Here is a 17834-nt window from a genome sequence, read left to right as displayed (position 1 = left end):
CTACCCAACCCCTGCGTTAATTCACAGGTTACCAAAAACTATCCACCACAACACCATTTTCACTAATAATGTGCAAAAAGTAAGAGAACGATTGTTTTTCTGTGTGGGCTAACCCACTTTCTTTTTGGGGTAGGATTAAGGTTTTTGTCAGTTTCTCAGTTTAGGTTTTGAGTTCTTATGTTATCTCTTGAGAAAATATTTAGAGTTGTAGGATTATTATTTGTTTGCCTTGAGTTTAGTTTGAGTTTTTCTTCAGTCTTGGTCTGTTTTCTTTCCCTCTATGTCACGTCAGGTTCTAGTGTTTCTCATGATTTGATTTCATGTTTTCTGTTTCATACCTTCTTTCATGCTCCTGCTAGAGATCATGTTCAATGCAATTCAATTCAATTCAATTCAATTTTATTTATATAGCACCAAATCACAACAGCAGTCGCCTCAAGGCGTTTTATATTGTACAGTAGATACAGAGAAAAGCCCAACAATCATATGACCCCCATTAGCAAGCACTTTGGCGACAGTGGGAAGGAAAAACTCCCTTTTAACAGGAAGAAACCTCCGGAAGAACCAGGCTCAGGGAGGGGCGGGGCCATCTGCTGCGACAAGTTGGGGTGAGAGAAGGAGAACAGGATAAAGACATGCTGTGGAAGAGAGACAGAGGTTAATAACAGATATGATTCAATGCATTGACACATAGTGAGTGAGAAAGGTGACTGGAAAGGAAAAACTCAATGCATCATGAGAATCCCTGGCAGCCTACGTCTATTGCAGCATAACTAACGGTGTGTTCACACCGAACGCGATGGACACGAACAAAACGCCCCAAACGCCCCTAATTTGACGCATGCACATTCGCACCGCTACGGGTGTCCAAGAAAAATCCATCGCGCCTCAAAATATCGTATTTTGACGCGTGTGAACCGGAAATGTGGGAGGGATGTGGGAGGAAGTTGTGCCAGATCGGTATCTTTGCAAGATGGCAGCTGTCGAGCTAGCGCTTGAAGAGAGAGTCTCCCTTCTCTATGTACTGTGGAGAGCAGAGCAGCGGCGTTAAGGATGTCCTCGCCGTACCTGGGTCCATCATGTCCTCCAGAGGCGTGAGCAGTTTGGTGAGTTTCACCACTTGCTCCAGGAGCTGCGCCTGGATGACGGCGGGTTCCAGCGATATCACCGTCTCTCACTCGGCCAGTTTGAGGACCTGCTTTCCCGCATCAGTCCCAGAATCGCCCGCCTAGACACCAACTACAGACGCTCAATCCCACCTGCAGAGCGCCTGTCCATCTGCCTGAGGTTAGTAAAAGTATTTAATACGGTAGTCCTTTATTGATACCTGTGCTAATATGCTAAACTATCGTTTATAGACTGCTAACATGGATGTGCTATGCTATCAATGAATGCCGTTGGTGTTTACTGATAGCAAACTGTGGTACGGAGACGACTGTTTATAATATTTATAGTGATACTCAGAAGCTCTCATCAAGTCCCGATTTAATTCGATTTATGCTGTTATCAGTGTTTGCAATGATAGCATGGCTGTGGTGTCACATCAATGTATGCGCTCGCTGTTTGCTGATATCAAACTGTAGCATTAGGACCACTGAGTTAACCTTTGTAGTGATACTCACTCCTTTTTATTTAGACCTGGTTTAATTCTGGGATAGTTGAATATTTGTATATAATCCCTGCAGCTGTCAGACTCTATAGCAGGGGTCACCAGCCTTTATTAAAACAGAGTTAGATAAAACTGAACAGTTTGGTTCATCTTTAGTTACATGGTTCTATCTTGATAAGCTATGTCTTATCACAGATTCATTTTTCAAAAATATTAATGATTTAAGCAAGGAAAGGGCTACATGTCAACATACAACTCTTTATTTCTATTAATGTCTCACTTCATTCCTACCTGATTGACATGTTTAGGAATTATGAGTGATTGGCTCACTGTAGTGGCAAAAGTTGCTACCAATCAAATTATGATATGTTAAAGTTAAAACAAAACACAACTGTTTTAGATATCATCTAATATACATTTTGTAATTATCCTTATAATTACAAAATGTTTTATGTAAGATTTAAGTTTTGTGATTTAAATCTGACATCACAAAAGTATTTTGGAATTTGAATAATGTATTTTGTAACTGCAGTATAGCAGTATAAGCATCCAAGCGTTTTCTGATGCTAAGTCAGCGTTAGCTAATGCTGCCCTTCTGGCCCACCCATCCCCCTCAGCGCCGATTGCGTTGACCACCGATGCGTCGGACATAGCGGTGGGTGCGGTGCTGGAACAGCGAATCTCGGGTGTCTGGCAACCGCTCGCCTTTTTCAGCCGTACGCTGTGTGACAGCGAACGCAATTACAGCGTTTTTGACAGGGAGCTACTGGCGCTCCACCTGGCGACTCGTCATTTCCGTTTTTGTCTCGAGGGTCGTCACTTTACCGCATACGTGGACCACAAACCCTTGACGTTTGCCATGTCCAAGGTTTCTGATCCATGGAGTGCACGCCAGCAGCGCCAGTTGGCAGCCATTTCTGAGTTTACCACGGACATTCGGCACGTGGCTGGTAAATCCAATCATGTGGCTGACTGTTTGTCCCGTGCGCTGGTTTCTCCCGTCTTTCTCGGCATAGACTACTCCGCCATGGCTGCCGATCAGAGCGGTGACCCGGACATCCTCGCGCTTAAATCCACCTAGACGGGCCTCATACTGGAGGACAGACCCGTGCAGGGCGGTGGTCCCCTCCTCGTCTGTGATGTTTCCACCGGCCGCCCTCGCCCAGTGGTTCTCGTTTCCTGGCGTTGTCAAGTTTTGGACTCGGTACATGCGCTCTCTCATCCGGGGGTCCGGGCCTCTGTTAAACTGGTCAGCTCTAAATTTGTTTGGCCAGGCCTTCGCAAATCTGTTAAGGAATGGGCGTCGGCGTGCATTCCCTGCCAGCGTGCGAAGGTTCATAAACACACCAAGGCGCCCCTGGAGCCGTTCTTCATACCCGGCAAACGTTTCGATCTTGTGCATGTCGATCCGGTGGGTCCTCTGCCGCAGTCACAAGGTTTTACGTACCTTTTGACTGTTGTTGACCGGACCACCAGGTGGCCGGAGGCGGTCCCCCTGGCGTCCACTACCGCAGCAGTGGTGGCCAAGGCATTTTTGTCAACCTGGGTCTCGCGTTTCGGCACACCCGTGGACATTACGTCAGACAGAGGCCCCCAGTTCATTTCCGAGCTTTGGTCGGCCATGGCTGATGGCCTGGGGGCTAAAGTCCACCGCACAACCGCATATGACCCGCAAGCTAATGGGATGTGTGAACGGTTCCACCGGTCGCTTAAGGCTGCTTTTCGCGCCTCCTTAAAGGAGGGCAATTGGGTTGACCGCCTCCCGTGGCTTTTGCTTGGGCTGCGCTCTGCGGTTAAGGAGGATCTCGGCGCTTCCCCAGCTGAGCTAGTGTTTGGCCAGCCCCTCCGCGTGCCTGGAGAATTCTTGCCCGAAAATCCTCCTCCCTGCTTCGATCCATCGGTGCTATCTCTCAACCCGCTTTTGCACTCGCTTCGGGTTCCTGGTCCGGTGCACCATTGCGTGCCTGACGCTTTTGTTCCAAAGACTTTAGAGACTGCTAAGTTTGTTTTTGTCAGGCACGATGCCCACAGGACACCGCTGCGGCCGCTGTATGACGGCCCATTCAGGGTTATCGAACCGGGCCAGAAACATTTTGTTTTGGATTTTGGGGGTCGAAGGGAGACTGTGTGTGTTGACAGACTTAAACCTGCACATGTTCTTCCGGACAGTAATGTAGTGCCGGCCCAGGCCCCTCGCCGTGGCCGGCCTCCTTCGATGGGGTTGACAGACTCTGGTTTTCCCCCCAGGACTACCCCTGGACCACCGGCGTTTGAGCCTCCTCCTGCCTTTCCTGCTCGCCTTCACCAGCCTCGTTCACAGGATGGACCTTCCTCTGCCTGTTCTCTCCCTCCTAGGTTCAGTCGTTCTGGTCGTTTGCTTAGGCCCAGGGTCCTGGACTGAATAGAGACCTAACTGTGTGTTGGGGGGGGGGGGTATGTGTGGCGGACCACCAGGTGGCTCCACTCACACCCAAGTTGAAGGGAAGTGCTGGGGTGGAGATTTTGGCGCTTACTATATGTGAAGTTCTGAGAGTCAGTTAATAAAGTTGGAGTGAGACACTGAGACCTCTCCTGTCGTTATTACATACCTCCATAATACACCAAAAAAAAATGAAATAAAACTAGAGAATGCATTTCCTGAAGAAAATGTGGTGTGAATGCTAAAAAAATTGTTTTTACTCAATTTTAACTGAAGTTGTTGAATCAGCTGAAATACACAGAATCATTCACCTGGAGTCTAAAGTGCAGAACTGGTGAAAGCTGAAGTTCACGCAGAAGAAGAAGTTTTAAAGTTTTAAAGAAAAGCAGGTAAATATCCTTAAATTGTACACTAGAAAAAGCTGTCTAATTGAAAAACTATACTTGGACTGAGAAAAATTCTCAATGAATATTGAAAGCTCACAGACCTTATATCACTTTAAGACTGGAATTATGTAGTTTAAAAGTCTAAACTCAAGAATCTCAAATAAAAAAACGGAATATTTGTACTTCCACTCTAATCTGGTGTGTGTGTGTGTGTGTGTGTGTGCGTGCGTGCGCGCACGTGCACACGTGCACACGTGAACTATACAGACTAAAAACAGAGGCTTTCAATTAGGTTAGTTGAGTAGACGTGTGGGACAATCCACCACAGATTCTAAAACTGACTGTAACTGCCCAGATATGAACCACCTGTCTGCTGAAGAACAATCCACCAATTAAAAACAAGCCTGAAGTTTATGTACCAATCAGGATGACCCATCATTCGCATATATTTAAATTTACCATCTGAAAATAACTGCCAACAGCTTTCAGTGTGACTGCAGCAAATACTGTGACAAATCCCTGTGAAATCTGCCTCCGTACATTTGTTGAACAAAAGTTTCAAAATCAAGACCATAACCGTGAGGGTGCTGAGGACTTGTCCTACACAACGGTGTGTGTTTTATGTTCCTAATGTCAAAAATGTGATCGCATGAGCAGTTTAAATAGTAGGGTCTTCCCTGCTGTTGAGACAAAATCCTCACTGAAAACACTATCTAGTTTTTTTTGTTCAGTTAGAAGATTCATCCTCTACTTGGATCCACACATTTCTAAACATTTACATCCCTTAGCTTTGAGAAATGCACTGTTTAAAAGAAGAAAAACAGTCCTAAGTTTTGATGGTAAAACGATGTCTGTAGAGTGAAAACTGTGGGAACTGCAGCAGTTGAAAGACTCATTTTTGATTTTCCATCAAATATATCAAATTTGACCACATCTGCCTTTCTTTCAAGTTTACCCGAAGATTTGTTGTTTTTACTGCAAGCACTTGGCAACTTCCTAAAACATGTTTATATATAAAATTACTTGATTTATCTTAAAAGTACATGCTGATCAGATAGTGAGCTGCCGTTGTTGAGATTAGCGCTCTCAGGGTGCTTCTTTAGCATTCTGTTAGTCACAGGCCAATACGATGACTCTCCACTAGGTGGAGCTGATGTGCTTTATGTCTGAGCTCACAGGAGAAGAAGAATGAACCTTAACTCTTCCTGTTGAAGAGGACAGAGCAGAACACAGAAGTAAATGTTTATATGATGATACTAAAATCGCCCAATCAGGGAAGGTGACAGTGTCTGGGGCCGATGTTGACGCTCAGGTGCGTTTTGGGATCATCCGCAAAGTTTCTGGTCTCGTTCCCAGCTTTGAGGCACAACACCAGGCTGCAAAACAGGTATGTACTTGCTTATTCTTACAGCTGTGAGCTAGCCTTTGTAACAAAGTGTCATGAATTTGCAAATTTTGGGTTATGTCAGCAAATAAGAGCATAAAAACTTGAAGAGTTGGTTCAAATACTGATTTATTTGTAGGTTTCGTTTTACAGATGTCTACCTGTCCTTGAAAGCCACAGTGAGTGCAGTGAGCTGCAGTCAGTAACTGTATAACAGAGTAGTAAGAGCAGTAGCTAATGATCAGCTGTGGTGGTGGTTGACCTGAAAGTTTTCTTCAGCCTGCAGCTGAAAAACAACCTCTTCTCTGCGCAGCATGTCCGGCTCACTTCGCCCGCTGGCCGCTGTCTGTCAGGTGACAGCCACCCCTGACAAAGAGGCCAACTTCTCTGCCTGCAAACAGCTGGTGGAGGAAGCCAAGCAGCGAGGGGCCAGCATGGTCTTCCTGCCTGAGGGCTTTGACTACATTGGATCCAGCAGAGAGGAGACGCTGGCGCTGTCAGAGAGCCTGGCAGGAGACACGATCTCAAGATACACTCAGCTGGCCAGGTAAACACACAGCCTTCAGTCTGTTTTATCCAGCACCAACAATGAAACGCACTGGAGAGATTAAGTTCTCACTAACTGCTTAAGTTTCATAGTGTGCATGAACTGGAGTCAGCTGGAAACGTGTGGATAATTATTTAAATCGCTGTTTCTTTCAGGAAGTTGGAGTTGTGGTTGTCTCTTGGAGGATTTCATGAGAGGGGACACGACTGGGAGGCTGACCGACGGATCTACAACAGTCACGTCATAATTAACGATAGAGGTGCTTTTCCGCTGTCTGCCTTCCCTTCCTGTCTCTGTTTAAAACCCCTTTAAAATAAATCTAGTTCATTCACGCTGACACGCTGTCGTTTCCTCCACAGGTGACATCGTTTCAGTCTACAGGAAGTCCCACTTGTTCGATGTGGAGCTGCCAGAAAAAGGCGTGTCCCTCAAAGAAAGCGCTTTCACCATTCCTGGACCCTCCCTCGTGGCCCCGGTCCAGACTCCAATCGGAAAGGTGTCACTTTAAGAGATTTTAAACATGCAAATTAATTTTAATTCCTCTTATTAAATTAAACATTTAGTTATTTAGGGATTCAAATGTAAGCTAAGGGTGCTATAATCATGGGAATCCAGTCAGAATGCAAAAGAAAGCAGTGATTCTGCAGCTGGTTTTATTTTACAGTCCTTACATGTGTGCCAGGTGAGTTCAGAAGTTCAGAAGTGAGTTCAGATAAAAGAAACTCAGAGAGGAAATGAGGGAAAGATGACAACTGAGAAAAAAGGTAAATGAAATAAGAATATTTACTACAGTTTTCATGCTGGTTTCACAGAAACTTGAAGTTTCTCTTTACATATGATGTTAAATATCCACCAAAAGTAAGTCAGGGTTATTTATCCTACAAGGTCTTGTTTGGACTACTTCAAAGATGATGATTTGCAGTGTTTGAAACACCAAAGCACTGATTAAGTGCAGTAACATTAAGGTGGGCACGTGCACTTTGTGTTTCTACTGACCCTGTGCTTAATCCAGGTGGGCTTGGGCATCTGCTACGATCTAAGATTTCCTGAGTTGTCGGTCGCCCTGCAGAGACACGGGGCTGAGATCCTGACATACCCGTCAGCCTTTACTGTAGCCACAGGAGCTGCTCACTGGGAGGTGAGCTGGCTCATTATAGGACAGCTGGATTGCTGTGAGGTATAAACCAACATAAAAATGTCCCTTTAAATGCATTCACACTCAGGTGTTACTACGTGCCCGGGCAATTGAGACCCAGTGCTTCGTCCTGGCAGCGGGACAAGTTGGACGCCACCATGAGAAGCGCTCGTCATACGGACACGCCTTGGCCGTGGACCCCTGGGGCGAGGTGCTGGGTGACTGCGGGGGGGAGAAGCCAGGTTTGGTGCTTGTGGAGGTGGACCTGGGGAAAGTTAGAACCACAAGGAGGAACATGCCGGTCCAGCAGCACCGCAGAGACGATGCCTTCTACCGCAGCCTGCCTCAAACCTGAGAGGAACGTGGGAGGTGTTTAATGATGGATCCACAAATCAGGATGTCTGTAACAGGCGGCAGAATAAGGTGTCTTTTTTTCAATTCAGACTTCAAGCATTAATAGGAGATCAAAAAAGACATCGTTGTGAGCTCAGAATCAACAAACCGAGGTGGTGGAAATTTTTCTTTCCTGTGTGGAAAGAAACCGTCAGTGTTTTTACATCAGTAGTTGACAGAAATTGAGGAAGTTCAAATTAGTTTTCTCTGCTCATGATGGAGAAATCTGAGATGTATTGATTTAAACTCTGAGTCATCAGTGTAGTAGGTCATCTTATTTCCAGTTATTAAAGCTCACTCAGCCTTTTAGCTCTTCCGATGAAGAAAATAATTCTAAAATCATCCCACGAGTCTGTAAGTGACATTACTCCTTCTCATCAATAGGTGGTGCTGTTGGCCAATAAGAGCACAGGAAGGGAGGAAAGCAAAATCTTGCAGTAAGAGAAGATATTGTGAAAGATGTGATGAGAAACAGCGGGGTTAAAACGGAATTGTCTTTCACAGTTAATTTATTAAAATGTGAATTATCTAAAAACACGACTCTGTTTGTTTTCTTGTGTTCACTAATAAAAAAATGAGTCTTTGCTTTTCTTCAGTGAGTTTTTTTAAATTGGAAAAAACAAAAAACACAGCATGTTTTCAGGTCCATGTGTGTATCCACAAATCTTTGCTTCATATTTGGGTAATATTCTTGCCTTATTTATTTTTGTAGGACAAAGTGACCACACAATAAAAACCCGCATGCAACCAGAAACACACACACAATCAAATAAAATCAAATATTAACTAAATGAACCTGGATGAACACATTCAAGAGGTGTAAAAAAAACCCAAAACAAAACACCTTTATTCTCAGAAATTTTTGGTTTTGAAAACATGACCAAACCATGAATGTAAGTTGTTTGTTTTTTTTCTTAATTGAAGCCCAGTATTTTATTGAAGAACAGCTGACAGCTGAAAATCGTTGCAACTTCCAGCAACCTCTAAAAGCTTGAAATGCCTATTTTCATCATATACATGGCTGCTGTTAGGGAATACATATTTTCCCCAGGGATCGGTGTGATTGGTGTTTGCCAACCATTCTCCTAGGCCAGTGTGAGTGCGGCTTTAACCAGACAGACTGACAGAAAGAGGACAGAGACAACGATCCCGATCTGTCGCTTACCTGGAGTCAAGTGGGTAAGAGACAAAACACAACTTTACTTTAAAGTTGTGTTTTATTTTAATTTTAGTCAACAGGCTTAATTTAAGGCTTTATTTGTGGATTTAATTGCCACTTTTTCCATTAACTATGTCCGATTATAGTGTGTCCGTCCATCCCAGTGTCATGATTTGCTCTCTTGAAGGCCTCAGGGGAATTCCTTCACATCTGGGACAAAGTTCACTCAGACTGAAAAATGAGCTGGTTAGATTTTTATGGTCAAAGGTCAAGGTCATTGAAACTTCACTTCTTTTTGTGAAGGGTTGTCAAACAAGTGGTCCACTGGCCAGAAATGATGACTGTTTCTGGTGGAAGTAGTTTGGACAGCCATGTTTCTGCACACTCCTCGAATTTGGACATTTCACAGTGCACAAGCTTATCCACTGCATTGGATAACTAAAAACTGATTGAAATGGTTGAATTTTGTGATTAGTCGAACAACACACGTCTGTGCAGCAGCGCCTTCGGTCGTCTCTGTCTGTTCGGTTGCAGTGTGGGATGAATAATTGATCAGCTGGCTGCTTCCAGGCTGTTGTGCTATCACAGAGACGGTGGGTGGGAGCCGCTGTCCGCCGATGTCCGCCGCTGCTGCTGCTGGAATATGATGGGAACAGGAAGTGAACGTCACTGACACAGGAATGGGACTGAAAAAAGGAAAACACCACCAGGATGAGGAGAATGTCAAGCTCCTCGGCGTAGGAAACTAAACCCCGGCTTCAGCTCAGGAAAAGGATGAACTGCTGCGTCCGAGCTGGATTTGAGGCATCAGGAAGGTACGTTTGCTGTCATTTGCGGGTGCTGAGGTGAAGGTTAGCCAGCTGTGTGCTGGAGAACAGAGATGTGTGTTTCATCCTCCGAAGCTCTCCGTCCATCCACCCGTCCTCCTGTAGCTGTCAGATTCAGTGAACTTGGCTTCATTTCTCATCCTCGGCGCTGTCGAACAGGTGCTAGCGGGTTTGCTAGCTAGCTGTGGATACTAGCCTGGCTCCGCGTCGATGCCCCTTCAGTGGAAATTTACTGTTAGCCTGGCTGCACGTTTCACTGTGTTTTGCAAACAGTTTGCTGGAGTCAGGCCCTCGGGTTGCAGCTCAGGGTGAGTCTAGCTGGGGCTGTTGTCTTGTTGTTGTTGTTGTTGTTGTTTTTATGGACCTGTTTACCCTGTAATGCAGATGTAATAGTAGTGCACGCGCGGCTAACTGCCGAGCTCGTGTGGGTGCGAGAAAGGACTGTCGGTGCGATTCTGTTTCTGCCATGCTGGCTCTGACAGGGTTGTTTTTCTTCATTGGAGCCGAGGAAGCATCAGTGCGTCTGTACCTGTCCAGCTCTGGAGCTGAAAGCTGGCTTTTCCTTACTTAATCTCATGTATAGGAGCATTTTTAAGCTATAACTCGCTTACTAACTAACTGTCAGGGACTTTAAAAAAGTTGGTCTGCAGGTCAAGCGCTGCATCTTTACAGTGGTGTTGTTTTCTTTTCGTGCACCAGATAATTCAGCATGATGTTATTAAATTTTCTCTGAGGTGTTTTCTACAAAGTGGAAAATAAATTTGAAAACTGATGAGTATTTTTTTTCCAGGCATAATGTCCCCAAATCACTGAAAGTAGTAGCTTTCAAAAAGTGAACGTTTTCAGGCTTTCTGTGAAGGGAAACTGATTTTTTTTGGTATCGTTGATCATTTGAAGTTGACCTATTATGCTGTCATGTGCATGAAGTTATAATTGTGGTCGCTGTTATTTATCACAACCATACAGGTCAGAATTACAATACACTCACCATGTGCAGAAATGTTATGGTGATTTTAAACTGTTCTTTTTCCAGGCTGGAATGATTATACAGCAATGAGTTTAAAAACAAATCTTGGTGCAAATAAAGTTTGAATTTACTCTTGATTTTCTCTAATCCATTCAAAATTACATATATATATGTAAAAGCTGAAATATATACATACATTCCCACTAGTATTTGGCTAAATGTCCCTAAGCAAGTCACATCTTGATGCTTTTTGTAGTCATCAACAAGCTTCTGAATATTGGCTACTCTTCTTGGCAGAAGGTGTAGAGTCCATTTAAATTGGTTGGTTTGCTAGCATGGACTCTGCTGTTAGGCGCAGTCCACAAATTTTCAATAGGGTTGAGGTCAGGACTTTGGGGAGGCCATTCCAGAAGCTTAATGTTAGCCTGATCGATCCAAAACCACATCTGAAGTGTGTTTGGGATCATCGTCGGTTTGGACACCCAAATGTGTCCAAGTTTTATCTGTCTTGCTGCTGATTTGAGGTAAAGTTGAAGAATTCAGAGGAAGTTCTCCTTTACTATTATTCCTCCACTTTGTGTAATGTACCAGTACCACTGGCAGCAAAACAGCTCCTGAGCATGATGCTACCACAACTCCCTTTAATGCTGACGAAGAGAAACGACCAGTTTTAGTTGCTCATGATCACTAACAACAAGTTATTAAACCTTGGCCAAGTCAAGATAAAAATGTTGAAAAACACTTAAAATTATTCAAAAACAAGAATTGGATGCATAAGTTTCTTGTTCTTTCTTGTTTTTGAAGGAAATTAAAGATGTATGGTGGCAGCCCGATGTTTAGCACTGTTGCCTCACAGCAAAAAGGTCCTGAGTTCAATTCCACCATTGGGCCAGTGTCTTTCTGTGTGGAGTTTGCATGTTCTCTCTGTGTCTGCGTGGGTTCTCTCCAGGCAATCTTCCTTCCTCCCACAGTCCAAAGACATGCAGTTAGTGGGGTTAGGTTAATTGGTGATTCTAAATTGCCCATAGGTGTGAATGTGAATGGTTGTCTGTCTCTATGTGTTAGCCCTGTGACAGACTGGCAACCTGTCCTGGGTGTACCCTGCCTTAGGAGAGCTGGGATAGGCGACTCTGATAAGGCTAAGTGGAAGAGGATGGATGGATTAAACATGCATGTAGATGTATGCTGTACAACCATTTCACACTGGAGAAAGGCTGGAGCCTGTCCCAGCTACCATAGGGCAAAAGGCGGGGTACACCCTGGACAGGTCGACAGTTTTACCCTGGATAGGTCGAAAGCCCAGAGACACGGAGTTAGTCTTTGGACTGTAGGAGAAAGCCGGAGTATCCGGGGAGAGAACCCACGCAAACACAAACTCCACACAGAAAGGTCCCGGCTTGATGGTGTATGAGTAAAAAAAACTTTTGGTAGAAAAATATTTTTAAGTGGATCTAATATTGAGTTTTTCAAATACTAAAAATGTTCCTCATCAGGAACATATAGTTATGAAATCCACCGATTGCATGGTTGATAAATCAAGCAGTTTTTGGTTGTGTTTAACTTCCTGAACTGTAACGAATGATCATCACAAATGACCTAATAATGATTTATTTTAACTGTTTTTAAGCAACTTTCAACACTTCAAAAGACTGAATTCAAAATAAATATAAACACAAAAATAGTGAATCCCCACTTTTACAAAGCTGGAATTACAATATGTACTAATCAGTAATAATACTTTTAGATTTCTTTTAAGTCAACTAAACATTTCTCCTATAAAAATCATGTCAAACACATGATGTAAAATGTGGGATGCTGCAGACACACAGATATTCTGTATATTCACTTTTATTCTATTCATGTAGCTCTGACACTAACTTGTTGACAAAGTGACCTTGACATTGAAAAAATTCTTAATATTATGCATAACCTCATGGTGATGTTCCCTTACTCTTGTATATCCATCTGTGTTTAAAAACCCGGTGTGTGTGTGTGTGTGTGTGTGTGTGTGTGTGTGTGTGTGTGTGTGTGTGTGTGTGTGTGTGTGTAATTTATGATTAGCCGGTAGTCCCGTCACAGCACAATCAGCATCTGTGGTGCTTTCACTTTTTCCACCCTGGCAGACACAGACAGGTCAGACCAAAGGCGCTGCAATGCTCTTTATCTGATTTGTTCTCTGCTGGGTTAATCAGCACTCACAGCAGCTCGTTCAACTGTTTCTCTCCCTCCTATCCACTTATGACCTGGTCTGTAAGCTTTGCTGCTTGCTATGTTGTAGGTCAGATTACACACACTGCCTGAGACTGGTTGAACATTTACGAATCCTGCTAAGTCTCAGTTTTGTCTTCTTCCTTACAAGAAAAATACAGCCTGTGTCTTTAGTGAGACTTGTTTTCATTGTTATTGACAGTAATAGAATTAGTATTAGTGCTTTTGACTGCTGAGTATATACTTTTCTGTCAAGTTACTTCCGTGTGTGTGTGTGTGTCTCTTTTAAAGTGAGGCTTGTGGTTGTTGATGACAATTAATTTAGTTTTTTTTTAGGTAAAGATTTACTGATACTTCAGTGAACTTATAAATAAAAACTGTCTGTAGTTGGAGTGCAGTCCCTCAAGCTGCCGACCTTTTACTGGTAGAGTCCTCCACACTACATTAACTCTCCTGCTAGCTACCAATACGCCACTGCTGACGTGCTGTGTAGTAAACAACATGCAGTTCAGTTCCATTCAGGTTTATTTATGTAGCACCACTTCACAATAACAGTCACTGCAAGCAGAGCTTGATATAGAAACTTAGTCCCCCTTAAAAATAACCTATAATGCAGTCATTAGGCAATGATATATCTGTGTGTTAATATAAAAACAGTCTGACAGTCAGTTGATCAGTGTTACTGGAAATGTGTATGTGCATACAGAACTTATTTTGACTGTGTACATTTGACAAATTTAGCTATTTATTGGTCATTTTAATTTGTTTGTCTGGAACAGGTCGCTCTTGCAAATGACACATTGGATCTCAATACGACAACTTGTATAAATAAAGGTTAAATAAATAAATACAACTTTGAATTCCTCTGTGGTCCTTGTGCTATCAGCACCTGTATTAATCTGTTGTTATTTAATCACATATTTGTTCTTTGTGATACAAAACTCGCTTTGGAGAAATGCATATTCTGCTCCCACCGTTTGAGAAACTGGGACCCGATCAATACTGAGTTTTAGAGGCAGTCAAGCTATTATTCATGCTTTTATTTCCTCTCAATTAGATTACTGCTGTGGCCTTTTAACAGTTATCAGTCAGAACACCACTTAATAGATTTCAATTTGTTCAAAATGGAGCAGCACGAATTCCTGCAAGAGCAAAGACAAGTGAACATAGTAGACCAGTTTTAAGGACTCTGCACCGGCTGCCAGTTTGTTTTAGAAGTATGTTTAACTCTACTGTTAAAGCCTTTCATTGTCCCAGTATTGGCTCTGCAGTCACCTCCTGACTGTTCTGCACCGCCTCTTTAATACAAAACACAACTGAGTGTTTGCTGCTAGCCAGGCAGGCAGAAGAGCCTGAACTTCACAACTATCTTCTTTTTCGTTACTTTTTTTTTTTTAAACAATTGTTTGTTTTATAACGTCTAACTTTTACATTTTTAGGTTATTGTTAGTTTATCCTTGTCTGCTGAGTCACACTGCAAATACTCTCAATGCTGTGCTTCAGTCTTCACTGGTCTGTTTGAAAATGTAGATTTTAAATAGATATGCAGATTATGTCTATAGCTCACTATAAGATAAATAACTGTATTATTATTAATCATACTTTTATAATCATCTGCCAAACACATTGTCCACTTCGTATAGTTTTCTAAGTACAGATTTAATGTTATAAACTAGGTACATGTAGTTTGAACCGTTGTGCCTTTAAGCTAAACCCAGTCACACAGACCTAGAGACGGGTTGGTGACTATCTGGCAACCACCGGTCTCTAGGGAAAAGTGAGTATTCCCCAGCTGACACGTTCACCATCAAAGTAAAGATGTGCCTCCCTGCAGCAACCAACATGTTTCCATAGGTGCAGCTTTTACTTTGAAGGTAAATATTTTGCAGTTTGTGTTGCATCTTTCTCAGGTTCTCAACCGCTTGTAGAGCAACTATTGAGCGTTTGCAGACAAGTCTGAGTCCTCACTGCAGACTACAGGCAACCCAGGCCACCTGCCACTGACCAACACAGTCACAATCACAAGGAGGTTTTCAGTGCAGCACTTCTTTGCAACTGGTCTTTAGGTCAATGTGCCTGGGCCTTTAGCAGTCTTCACAGACACTGCTATCAACTTTTAGCAACACTAGCCAACTGGGGAGAGAATACACTTTGCTTTTTGGGGGGGCTTTTTCCACTTGTAGCTGGTGGTTGCCAGATGGTCACAACTAGTCTATAGCCCTGTTTGACTACGGCCTATCTGATCAAATATATTATCACTGATAGTAGTAGTGTTATTATAAGTATTACCCTTATTACATTTTACTTTGACTGCTCGTTAAATAATTATAAAGCATTTTGGAAACGATCATTTCTATTGGGTGTAACTTTGGTGCTGAAGTGGCTGAAAAATGATGATATAAGTTGATTAAATGATACTCGTCTGTTTCAGTAAACTAATAACTGCTTACATTTATTATATGTGCATGTTTGGCTGTATATGCGTGTGTTATTTTCTCAAATTGACTTCCCTGCATGACTTCACATCTTCAGCCATCAGTGTCAGTGACACAGTCAGAGCAGTTGGCTGCTTGTTGCTGAAGTGCTGTTAATTATGATGAGTGAAAGCCCCGTGCTGTGCTGGGCTGCTCTACATCGGATGTTCACGATCCATATATCGACCGCCCGCTGCCTATGATAGATACGCATGTCAAGTCCTCTCTGTGAAGGAGGTACGAGCCCGACCGTTAGAGGGAGGGTAAAAAGCTGAGTCACATCTCAGCAACAGTCGCCTGGGCAACACCTCCATAGTGACCGGCTGAAGAAAGATAAGGTCCCTCGCTGCTCAACTAGTTGTATAACATCAGCAGACCCTGCAGCATTTTGTTGCTGCACTGCTGATTATGCCGCACTTATCAGCTTACCCTCAAACAGCGAGCTGCAATCTGAGTTGCTCGGTTGCAGCTCCTAAATAATCAACACCCTCCGGTCTCCCTGGTGTAATTATTGTTTTGATTTCTGTTGCAGAGAAAGAGGGGAAACTTGAACAAGTACACTGCAGACTGTCATAATTATAGCTATCACATGGCACTAGCAGAGCTGAGTAAAAGAAAATACGATGGTTAGAAGTGAAGCTGTCCATCATTAAGAGACGCAGCAGTGTGGTTCATCTCATACGTGCATTTTATTGTCTTAGCTTGCGATGCTTCGTGAGTCAGCGCTTTATTTAAATGCCAGAATTGGCAGAGTATGGATCCAAGATCTTGGCAGTTTTTATGTAACTGGAGGTCAAACAGCAAAGAGAAAACAATCTCTGCCTCAGGGTTGTTTCTGCAAATAGGCTGAATTGAATTTCCTGACCGTACTGATTTGATAAAGCTCAAAGGGAAATCCCGTCTCACAGTGAATGAGTGTGATTGTTGGCTCGGGGAAAGTTTGTCTTTTCTTCTTTCCTCACATTGTGGAGCTGGTTCCAGTGAGGATTACTGCTCTGTAGCTCCACCATTGGCCTTTGCAGAAGGCTGTCGTGTGCTGTCATAACAAGTGTCAGCGTTTGCTTGTTGGAGGTGAGAGATTTTCACTACAGAACAGCGTCTGAAGGGAGGGGGTCAGTTATGAGAAACATGTTTGTGTGGTTCCTGCAGGTGGGTAAGAACGGGATATTTAATGACTTAGCATTTTTATTTGATACATTTTGATCAGTTTGCATTTTATCATGCAAACTGAGCGGGATAGACGATGATAAATTGTGTATTAGTGCACAATTATTAATTGTGATGAGTAATAATTGAAAATTGCAGATCTGTTGCCGTCTGCTGCACATATGGAGAAAATTACATTAAAGATGCCTCCACAAATCGTGAGGTAGGTGCTGCCAGATAGTGATTCAACTGCCAAATGCCATAGGCAGAAACCCTGAAACCAGAAACCTCACCCTGCAAGCCTTCACCAATCTGTCTGAGAATGATTGAAGTCAATCTGAGGCGGACCACGATCGTTGGAAACAGGTTGCCACGTGTCGCATGTTCCACCTCTGGGTGACCAGTTGTCCATCACAGGCTACGTCCACACGTTTCTCTTGTTTTCTCTCCGTTTTGGCCCCCCGTTCACACTGAGACGGCATTTTCCCCAAGGAAAAACGCAGCGTTTTGAAAACGCTCTCGAAAACTCATTCATTTCAAAACGGAGCTGCCCCGTCGCAGTGTGGACACTCGAATTTTAGTCATGTGATGCAGTCATTTGACCAATTAAACAAAGATAGCGGAGGGCATTATACAGCAGTTGTTTTGATTGCTCTCAATTTTGACAGATTAATATCAGTTTGTACATGCTCCAGATAGCTTTTCTTCAAATTCTTTAATTCTCACTCGCTTGTGCGCATGCGCAGGACCGAAACGTAAGCGTTTTGGGCCGTTTCAATGTGGACGCACAACTCTGTGAAAACGACTGAAAACGCTAGTGTGGGCGCGGAGCGTTTTCAGACGAAAACACCGTTTTCCAATCTATCCGGGCTAGTGTGGACGTAGCCTCAGTTACATCGAAGCAGTTGACAAAAAATTCAATGCAACCACCGCTGCAGGGCGTGGAGAAGTACCTCATATGGGGCTGTTGAATGAAGGCTAGCAAGATGGGAGAGAGATTACTTGATGAGAGGCTCACTGCAGAGGCAGCTAATTATTTCTCTGTTGTTTATATGTCACAAAGCCAGGTTACTTATTTGATCTATATTTATTCTTTCAAAAAGCCGTTGTGTGTGTGTCTTTCTGTGAACCACACAATTCACTTCATTGTTAACACAACCTCAAAACATGCTGTGACTCA

General features: G+C 43.3%; 2 protein-coding genes and 1 long non-coding RNA gene across 5 annotated transcripts in view; all 3 read left to right on the top strand.

Moving 5' to 3' along the window:
* Positions 1-5574: 5574 nt before the first annotated feature.
* nit1 (nitrilase 1) lies at positions 5575-8457 on the top strand. The gene is made up of 6 exons (XM_040045159.1): positions 5575-5801; positions 6112-6345; positions 6501-6604; positions 6705-6841; positions 7358-7483; positions 7569-8457. The coding sequence occupies exons 1-6, from the start codon at positions 5713-5715 to the stop codon at positions 7833-7835; spliced, it is 957 nt and encodes a 318-aa protein (XP_039901093.1). The 5' UTR covers positions 5575-5712; the 3' UTR covers positions 7836-8457.
* A 20-nt stretch (positions 8458-8477) lies between these two features.
* On the top strand, positions 8478-9114 carry LOC120742007. Its single transcript, XR_005697741.1, has 3 exons — positions 8478-8766; positions 8798-8801; positions 9014-9114. It is a non-coding gene; the product is annotated as an uncharacterized LOC120742007 (long non-coding RNA).
* Positions 9115-9550: 436 nt separating this feature from the next.
* The window catches only part of clcn3 (chloride channel 3), a 43165-nt gene continuing 34881 nt past the window's right edge, over positions 9551-17834 (top strand). The window contains exon 1 of one of the 3 annotated variants that reach the window (XM_040045143.1): positions 9551-9847. The gene's annotated coding sequence lies outside the window, so the exon portion shown is untranslated. The remainder of the gene's footprint in view (positions 9848-17834) is intronic. The other 2 variants (XM_040045147.1, XM_040045146.1) reach the window with 2 other exon arrangements.

The sequence above is a fragment of the Simochromis diagramma genome, unplaced genomic scaffold (assembly GCF_900408965.1).
Source record: "Simochromis diagramma unplaced genomic scaffold, fSimDia1.1 OVJJ01000590.1, whole genome shotgun sequence".
Classification (NCBI taxonomy): Eukaryota; Metazoa; Chordata; class Actinopteri; order Cichliformes; family Cichlidae; genus Simochromis; species Simochromis diagramma.
Note: the sequence above shows the minus strand (reverse complement) of the source record. Positions and strands in the feature narration are given on the sequence as shown.